Genomic DNA, 10,906 nt, shown 5'->3' on the forward strand with positions numbered 1-10,906 from the left:
TTTACCAAGAATAAGAAGGTAGTGTTTCCTATATAATTTTGATAATTGCGTAAATCGGCAAATTCCCAAATTTAAGTGTACTAATTTTTATAACCATTTGAGAACAATTTCCATTCACAAAAGAATTATAATTAACAATATCTTTTTAAACCAGTACAAAGAGATTTAGAATTCACCAGAAAATGACAATTATGAATTAATTTTGATACAACACAAATAGATACAGAGTAGATATTTGAGGAATGTGTCGTCTAACCTCAAGCACAGGTGGTCTTAAGTATGATACATTTAAATGACATCTGTCAAATGCAAAAATTGTTTTATATAATTTAGGTATAATGTATACAAAGATATACTTCAGTAATTCAATAAGTAAAGAAAAAAATTTAAGCAAGTATCACGATAAAATAAAATGTTAAAAATTATTTGAATAGCCCTACAATTAATGCATTAACTTTCCTTATCATCGAAAAAATAGTGCAAGTCTCAATCTCTTCACACAAACTTCTACTAAATTTGATTATTTAAAAATTAATTTACTTCAAACTTTTGTAACTGAAAAAAAAATCAACTGCGCAGGGGGAATAAGGAAGCATACAAAATATTCTACCTTGGCTAAATCAGTGCTGCATTATGACGTCATAGTAGGCAAGATGACGTCAATTTTAGAAATCACGTTTTCGTAATATTGGTATTTAGCGATGTAATTTAACTCTAGAAAATGATTAGAAACGTGTAAACATTAACAAAAATAAAATATTTTTATTTTTTTATGCTGTAACAGTCATTATGACTGAAATCTACCACCGATGACGTCATATGTGTACATCGAGTAAGTTGGAAATTGATCATGTCGTGTAAAGAGATTTTGGCTAAGACGGCATGTTCGAAGATACGTAAAATGGAGTTTAAAAGGAAATATCGGAAATATTGTGTTTAATTCATATGGAGTTCAATAAATTAAACAGGTATGCTAATTTATTTTCCTCGATTATATTCTCTTTCGAAGACAGTCAGCTATATTACATATCCCGGTCGGCCTATCGTCCGTCATTCTTGACCAAAAATGCAACAGAACAACAATAAGCTGGATATTTCAAAACATACGATTTGTACAGATTGAAAGTTTGCGTTTTGACAAATTTGGAAAGTGCTGCTAGCATCCCGAGTTAAGCATGGTTGAACGAAAAATCTCGATTCATATGTATAAAATTCAAAACAAATGGTAAGGTTTCGTGCGAATGTGTGGAATAAATATTTTACGGACAAGATAGCTGGATTCTAGCAGCACTTTTTAGACAAAATAGATGTTTTTCAGCTATATTACATACTCAAAGAAATTATCTAACTCCGGGGTATTGTTGTTCTGTAAGCCTTTTTATTAAGGAAAATTTTGCTATTCATAGAAGTCACGTGATGCCGTGGCGGTGATGCACGTCTTTGCGTTAGACACGCTTTTATCTGTATGCAATAGAAATAACAGTTTAATTTTATCAGTGGTTTTTGGTAATTTTTTAAACTAAATTTTTTCAAAAAGTCTAAATTTCCCGAGAAATTACTTATATGCTTCCTTAACATACCCGCGTGCGGAGGAGAATTAATAAAAAGGGAAAGAAATAGCTTTATTATTATACTGATTGATTGATTGATTGATTGATTGATTGATTGATTGATTGATTGATTGATTGATTGATTGATGGTACATTGCTTAACGCCGACTCGGCAGTATTTATATCTTACCTCGGCGATAAGGGTTATATTATATAGTTATGCGAAAATCAAAGAAACTATCTAAAAGGATTACATTCCTTGTCACGGTGCACCATTTAACATCACATTTGATGGACAAAAAAAAATAAAATATGTTCATAGTTAAAATATAAAAGTTCATAAAGATTTGTAGATTATGAACATGTATAATTTTTTTTGTTAAAGTCAGTGATTTATTGCTATGAAATACTGCAATTATATTATCATTTAACAAGAATTTAAGTAAAGTATTATTGGTTTACGCAGAAAAGGAGCTTTGATATAGACATTTTTGGGTATATATTTTCTGGTTCAACATTTTCTAAGTGAGGGGGGCGGGTGTAGTTTCATGTTTAGGTATACTCGGAATAATTGTTGTACAATTATTTTACCAAGTATTGTGAAGTAAGTTAAAATTAAGTTATCTATCATCACCGGATACCAGCGGTTGCTCTTTAATTCGTAAAAATATCGTCGTATGTTTATATTTGATTGGTTGCTGCGATGACAAATAACGATTCACAGTTTACATTACGTATGTTACGGCGATAACAAACGTTTTTCTGTAGTTACTCACTCATTGTAAGCAATTCAACTTACTCGTGCACTTAGCATCTCTTCAGCGGTTTTCTAAAGGTACTCCTATCTTTTTGCTTATTTATTTGTGATGCCAGTGACATCTACGACCTATCTTTTATCGTAAAAAAGTGCATGTTTAAAAGACAAAACAATGATAGCTTAAAAAGCAAAATAAAGGTACGGGGGTTGTTCGGAAAGTTCATCGACTTCTGTCATATCTTTTTTATTTACCTTCATATGTTTTCGGAATTTGAAAGAAATAGTTTAACGATATATATAAATATATTTTTTTAAATATCATAATTTATTTCAAACTAATTTAGAATTTAAAGCTCAAAAGCGGATCACGGCGCAATTCAATACACTAAATAATGTCTGAAGTCATATTCTCTTTGAAATGGAGCAAATAACAAGGAAAATAATCCTTATTACGTTTGAATTACGAACTATTATGGCTTTATATTTTGCTTCGTTTAAAAGGTACCAATTTAAGAAGAGAGGTAGTCCTCATTGAACAATGACTATGTAGAACGACACGGTGCAGCAAATAACGATGAAGTTTTATGTTAAACTCGGTAAAAAATCCTGAATAAACTCAAATGGGAAAAATCAGAAAAAAAAACATTTCCCAAGCGAGTAGTATACGTGTGTGTAAATGGTACTGGAGTTATTTAACTGACAAAGGTTCTATGTCGGACGAGGAATATTTGTGATGAACCATTTTAACTGTAAAAATCTTAGCAAAAACGTTAGAAGGTCTTGGAAGATGCAGGCGCTTCGAAATTGATCTTGTAAACGCACTGTTAAGCGGTTAAAGGAAATGAAACATTGACAAAGGAAATTATTCAACGATAACAATTCTTAGAAGAAAATGTCAGGTGATAGAAAAAGGTTTTCACGAGTGGGTATCAGACTATACTGTATGAAATATATAGGGATTAGTATTCTTGAAAACTCTTGAAGACGTTACACTGCCGTTATGTTTGCTCCGTGGTTACAAAGCATATTGATTTTAAAATTAAGGGATGTTGCTCATACGCGGAACGGAAATCAATATTCTTGATATGAAAGTCATATCTGCAAAAATTTATCGTAAAGAAAATGAATCATGCTCAAGTGAGCTTTTATGATCACCCGTCGTCCGTCCGTCCGTCTTTAAACTTCTCACATTTTCAACTTCTTCTCAAGAACCACTGAGCCAAATTTAACCAAACTTAGAACAAAACATTCTTTGGTGATGGGGAGTTTAAATTGTTAAAATAAAGCGCCAAGTCCCCTTACAAGGAGAGATAGTCAAGAGAAGACAAAATTGGTCTTTTAGGTCACCTGAGCATCATGCAACAACTTTCAAATTATTGAATGTGGTTCATGTTTTAAGCTAGATGCTATGTCATTCACAATTTTGAAAAGAGACACCATTGCTTATCATAACTATACACTTAACAATTGCTTAGTTTGGTTACTTAATATCCATAGGCAGGCAAGGGGAACAAATAATGCATTTCAACTAATCAGTAATTCAGCACCTACCACACACGAACCCCTGATCCTAAGTCCACACATTGCACAGTTTTTGAAAAGACACTTGTTATCAAAAATGTTTGATATATACCAAGGAACAGATTTCAAACAATTCATTTTCAGTATATAAATAGAGCCTCCCCCTCTATGGTATCCCTGACCCAGGGGCTTTGAAATTCACAGTTCTGGAAAAGAGCCCTTGCACATCATAGCTATATAGGTAGTTCATCTGCTTATAACCTTGGAGCAGAGAACACGATTTTCAAAGACGTAATGTATTTTCACTGGATAATCATTATAGAGCCCTGTCCTAACACCAGAATCCCTGACCCTGGGACCATAAAACACAGTTTTGAAAGAGGCACTTTTTTTCATAATGACAATGTACTTATTTTTTTTAGTCTAATGTTTTAATACCCAGATGCAGAGAATATTTTAAAAGAATTTATGCATTTTCACTATATAATCAATAGAGCTCAATAGAGCTCCGCCCAAACACCAGAACCTCTGACCATGGGGCTATAAAATTCACAATTTTGTTAGAGGCTGAGGAATAACCTAAGTGACTCAGGTGACCTAAAGTCTTCTTAAGAACCACAGGGCCAAAAAAGATGAAACTTATGTGGAAGCATACATAGGTAGTGTAGATTCTAAAATGTTAAAATCATTACCCCCAAGGGTAGGGCAGAGTCACAATAGGGAATTCAAGATTTACATTGAAATATGTACGAGGGTTGTTCAAAAAGTTCGTGGACAATGACGTTTTTGTTAAAATAAATGATTCTATATGCATCTATTGTATATCAAAATATCTCTTATGAAAAAAATACATCCGAATGATTTAATTTTTATTGTTGAAACTTAATATTTTTGTAAAAATCGGGGTCTTTAAAGATTGTAGATAGTGCGCACGGACCAAGGTTAAAATTACATAACATCTAATATAAAGTTTAACTTAAACATGATTATTTTCTATATAAACACATGTTCAAAAATTGACACACAAATTTTATGTAACATAAACAAAGAGGGTATAATCATCTTTGTGACATATAATTTATTCAATTTATAAAATTCAAAACAATGCATGAAAATTTACGAGCGTCATCTACATAAACAGTTTGTATACACAAACTGCACAGCCAAGTCGGCCGTCCACACGGGGCTGCGCTAGATTTATAAAATGTTCATATAATGAAATGGCTCCATGACAAAATATATTTTATATTATTAAACTGTTTTTAAATATATTAAGTGTATGTCTTGAGATTTGTACATACGGTTTTGAAAAATCGAATATAACAATTTTAAATCGATACACTGAAAATATATTTAAATAATTTTAATTGTTTTAAAATATTTTTGGAGATTCAACTGTATTAAAACTTGTTTTAAATCTAGCTGCCCCGTGCGGACGGGCTGTTCAGCTTTTTTTGTATTCAAACTGTTTTATTTCAGTATTTTCGCTCTATATTTTTTGTGTATTATTTTGAATTTTAAAAATTAAATGAATTATAATCTATTCTTAAAGATTATTGATAGCACTTGAAAGTGATTTGCACCTTAAAAAAGAAATGTAGTGTGTGTCCATGAACATGTGTTAAGTAAAAAATCCAAATGTTTGACGTTATAATGTAATGAGCTTAACGTTAGACTGGTCCGTGCGCACAATCTGCGATCTTTAAAGACCCCTCTATTTACAAAAATATTAAGTTCAATAAAATTTAAATCATTCTGACTTCGTTTTTCATAAGAAATATTTTGATATACAATAGATACATATAGAACCATTTATTTTAACAAACACGTCATTGTCCACGAACTTTTTGGACAACCCATGTACCTTACCAATGTAGAGACTTGGTAAAATGTGTACACTTGATTAGAAGATCCTGGGATAAGTGATATATAGAGACATAGATACAATGTAGAGACTGGGTAAAATGTGTACACTGTATCAGAAGATCCTGGGATAAGTGATGTAGAGAATGAGAGACTATGTATATAGTGTACACTTGATCACAAGATCCTGGGATAAGTTATGCAAGGAAACATTGTGTACAATAGATATTATGGAATGAAGCATTTTTTTAAAATAAAGCATTCACAAAACATAAACTTTTTGAAATTTTCTTTTCCAGGATTAAAATATTTGGTAATCATAATGACGATAGCACTAATTAGGGTCAAGTTTTTTTATATATTCCAAATGATGAGGGAATATGTTATAAAGTATTAGCACCCAGGAACGCTTTATTTTAAAATATTTATTTTTAAAAATCCTTATTCTCCTGAAATGAAATATTCGGGGACATATAGTATTTTGTCTTGGTATGTTAATTTATTTTATCCCATTTGGGTGCATCAGTGTGTAACCATATTACTAGTACATCTGTGTCACACTGATGTGTAAATCCCACAGACATTTTGTAAGCATGAATCTCTTTAGCATTTCATGCAAGCATGTGACTCCATTATATATATCTCGTACTAAAACAAACCCCATTTCATATTTATTACATTTTCAAAAGCGGCATAAATACTATGAAGGTCTGACCCTTTGTATGATCATAAACATCTGTGTAGGTTTACTAAAACAATCTCAAGGTACATTTCTACCTGTGAGTATAAAAAAGAAATGTTTATTAAAAGGACATGTATGGCACCTCAAGGTCAAAGATAAGGCATACCAAATGAAGGTCAAGGGCAAGAGTTCAAAACATTGAAACCCAGTAAAAGGTTTTGTCACAAACGATATGAAATTAAGGGTACTTACCACAAACAAAAAATGGATGCGTTGGTTGATATATATTTTTTGACTGATTTTGATTTGAAATGGCATAAATAATAAATCCCTGAAATATAAAGAAATCGAAGGTTTTCCTTGGTGCTTATATATGAGATTTTGTTTTGCCTTCTATATAATTCCATACAAAATTTTGCACAATTTTTTAACCTTATGACAAAATCTTATATAATTCTCCCACTCTACTTGGTAAACATTATTCAGGTTGTCAATTTAAATGTAAATCTATGAAAAATAATGCTGATTTCTGAAAAAAAGTTTGTTTGTCATATTTATCCTTAATATGATATGTATTTACCAACTCTCTAGAAAATACAGCCAAGATTAAGGGTACTTAACACAAACAAAAATTTGATGCCTGGATTGGTATATATATTTTGAATGATTTTGATTTGAAATGACATGAATAATTAATCCCTGAAATACATATATAATGAAGTCATAGGATTTCTCTGATGCATAGATATGAGACTTTGTTTTGCTTTTTATATGGTTTTATGCAAAAGAATTGTAGAAATTTTAGACTATATGATAACAATTTCCCTCTATACTTGGTATACATTATTCGGGTTACCATTTTGAATGTAAATTTTGCTGATTTCTAAAAAAAAAAAGAAGCTTTTTGTGTTATTCGCTCTTTTAAAATTCTTCTTTTCTTTTGAGAGGGGCAAACTCCAAGTTCAATGCCATGATATATTAAAAGAAATGGTAAGGTACAAGTTATAAATGAAAATGCAAATCCTAGCAGCAGCCATTTAAAAGTTAATAGACATAGACATGGTTTATTGTTTTCCAAATGTAGGTCTTACTCTATGGTCTTGAGTCAAAATGCGGGTACCAACGAAAGACCTTTTCACAATATACATGTATACACGCACTTGTGTGATACATTACAGTTCTGCCATCTATCGTTCAAAAATTATCATTAAAGTTTATTTAATCTTTTCAAATGTGCGTCAAAGTCTCTATAGTTTGAAACATCAACAATATAGGCAGCTGAGGAAAGGTCAGAACGCAAGGAATGTACATATTCATATGAAAATAAATGCCCTAATCCTAACCGCTGAAATAATAGTAAAGGTTAAAGTTTGGTAAACCTTTTTGCAAAATGTCAAATGCCATGGTCAAATATAGTAGCACCTAAAAAGGCCTTACCCAAAGAAATTTAAAACATCTAAAATATGAAATAGCACCTAGCATCATCCGTGTTAGAGTTGCGGGCAAGGTTTAAGTTTTTGTAAACAGTCAGATACTGAATCTTCGATTACGGCAACAGCAAAACCAAATATCTTAAACGCTGACATTTACTTTAAAATGGGAATCGCCTTGAGAGCCTTTTTTTTACGTCTGGTTTTGCATACCTGGAACTTTGTGATTATTTACACGAAAGTGTTTAGACAAGGCATCCAAATAATGAAGAAAATTGACTTAAACAACCATATAGAAAATCAATTAATAAACAAATACTATGCATACATGTAGCAGCCCCTGGCATCTGATTAAATGTCACAATTCCTACCGTTCATACCGTTCATGTTCGTTTATATCACAAAATTTCAAACTCTTTTTTAACAATGGGCCATGAAGCTGAAAAAAAATTTCAGAAAACATTGCCCATATTGAAAAGCTTCATTCGTCTCCTTGCCTCCATGTTTTATATCCAAGAGTGGGACTTTTCTGGTCAAGTATAAAACCCCAGAAGATTATTGATTCTCTTCTTTTCTAAAGCATGTATAGTGAGTACAAATGCATTACCTGCTTACAATGAGTAAAATCAGTTACGGAAATTGTTATATATATTTAACTTAGATGAAGTCCTGAGCTCTTTTTAATTCGTTTAATACGAAATCTATAAAAGTTCATTTTGACATAATCCACTGTAAACAATCAGATTTTTTTTTATTTTTCATCAAGCGATGTAAAACTATGTTTTTTCATTCAAACATGCAGGTTTTATCCAAACGCCTTGTGCATTATAACTTAACTTTGAGGAAAATGTTAATATCAATGCTATATTTTAAAACTTAAAGTTTACTCCGACAAAATTGATATAACCTGCAGACACATGCCTACAGTAATTGACAACAGATTTACTGTGGTGAGTGATGTCACTTCCTGTTTGTATCACATGACCGAATTTCTTCTGGGCTTGGAGGAAGACCAAGGTCAGAACACAGTGAATGTAGAACTACTGAGTGACACATTAAACTAAGTAAAGACAAACTGTGTTAGGCACACGGACACTGCTCACAAGGTAAAGAGACTCAAAATCAGTAGAACTACCGAGACACTGAATTCAGTACAGACTCACTGTGTCAGGCATGTGGACACTACTCACAAGGTAAAGAAACTCAGAGTCCTTTTTTTTACCTAAAAGACTTGAGTGAAAATTTTTAATGTAAAAAGAAAAGTAGTAAAAAGAAATAAGTACAGTTCAGTCGTATTGGAGAGTGCCAACCCGGAGATCAGCAAATTTGAAATGTTATAATGGAAATTTCATGTACATCTATTCAGTTCACAGTACAATATAAATCTATGGGGAATTAAAATCACTTATCTATAAGCATAGATTCTTTATAAGTGAGCTCGCTATAACCATGTTTTCCTGTATAAATTACTGTATGTAGGAAAATTTTTGTCCCAAGTGGGCGAATTTAAAACGGGTCAAATTCAAAGAACACAGTATAAATTCTTAAACAGAACTTAGAAAAGGCAAATTTAAAATGGTGCAAATTTGTAAGCAAGTGTAAAAGGGCGAAAATAACCCAGTATTATTATTTTGAGTATGTATGTCATATTGATATCTTTGCTTATTGTAATTTTGACATAAGTTTGTAGGAACAATAATATGCCTTCCACATGTACATATTTTCATGAATTCCTTTATTTTTTCCAGCTGATAAGCTGTGTAGGGCCCCCTGTTAGTAAGGCAATTGGCTCAACTAGCATATATGGATAAGTAGTCCCGGTAAAAATATCTTCATACGCCAAATTTGAATTAATGCGCCTTGCTTTATAATCAGATTCATGCGCCGTATTCGAATTGATGCGTGTTGTTGGATAACGAAAAGGAAATTAGAAGAAGTTTACCAGCAGAAGACGGGTTGACAGGTCGACAAATTGACAGGTCGACGGGTTGACAAGTCGACTGGTGGATTGGTTGACGTGTAGACAGGTCGACGGGTTGACAGGTCGACGTGATGAAAGGTTGACGAGTAGACAGATCGACGGGTTGACAGGTCGACTGGTTGACAAGTCGACTGGTAGACTGGATGACGGGTAGACAGGTCGACGGGTGGACGGGTAGACAGGTCGACTGGTTGACAGGTGGACGGGTAGACGGGTCGGCGGGTTGACAGGTGGACAGGTAGACAGATCGACAGGTTGACAGGTGGACGGGTAGACAGGTGGACTGGTTGACAGGTCGACGGGTTGACAGGTCAGCAGGTTGACAGGTCAACGGGTTGACAGGTCAACAGGTTGACAGGTCGACGGGTTGACAAGTCGACCGGTAGACTGGTTGACGGGTAGACAGGTCGACGGGTTGACAGGTCGACTGGCTGACAGGTCGACTGGTTGACAGGTCAACGGGTTGACAGGTCGATGACAAGACAGATTGACGGGTTGACAGGTCGACGGGTAGATAGGTCGATGGGTTGACAGGTCGACTGGTAGACTGCTTGACGGTTAGACATGTCGACGGGTGGACGGGTAGACAGGTTGACAGGTTGACAGGTGGTCGGGTAGACGGGTCGGCGGGTTGACAGGTCGACAGGTTGACAGGTGGACGGGTAGACAGGTGGACAGTTTGACAGGTCGAAGGGTTGACAGGGCGGCAGGTTGACGAGTCAACGGGTTGACAGGTCGACGGGTTGACAAGTTGACGGGTAGACGGGTCGACTGGTTGACCCCTAGGTTGGATAGAAGAACAGCTCTAATCTATCATGTTCGATAACTAACCCTAATCTCTCAGGTGGGTTCTGGAATTAACCCTAATCTCTCAGGTGGGTTCTGGAATCAACCCTAATCATTCAGGTGGGTTCAGGAACTAACCTTAATCTCTCAGGTGGATTCGAGAGCTAACCCTAATCTCTCAGGTGGATTCGAGAACTAACCTTAATCTCTCAAGGGGGTTCGAAACTAACCCTCATCTCTCAGGGGGTTCTAACACTAAACCTAACCTCTCAGCCTGGTTTGAATACTAACCCTTATCTCTCAAGTGGATTTGAAAACTAACCCTTTTATCTCATA

At 34.1% G+C, this 10,906-nt stretch overlaps 1 protein-coding gene across 1 annotated transcript; it reads right to left on the minus strand.

Moving 5' to 3' along the window:
* Positions 1–9,745: 9,745 nt before the first annotated feature.
* On the minus strand, positions 9,746–10,566 carry LOC134254617 (uncharacterized; the record flags this gene model as incomplete). Its single annotated transcript, XM_062737151.1, has 2 exons — positions 9,746–10,067; positions 10,189–10,566. Coding segments are annotated over 2 exons (700 nt in total), but the record flags the coding sequence as incomplete, so codon positions are not given.
* Between the last annotated feature and the right edge of the window lie 340 nt (positions 10,567–10,906).

Source organism: Saccostrea cucullata, unplaced genomic scaffold, assembly GCF_032062105.1.
Source record: "Saccostrea cucullata isolate Sc308-1 unplaced genomic scaffold, CSIRO_AGI_Scuc_v1 ctg13769, whole genome shotgun sequence".
Taxonomy (NCBI): Eukaryota; Metazoa; Mollusca; class Bivalvia; order Ostreida; family Ostreidae; genus Saccostrea; species Saccostrea cuccullata.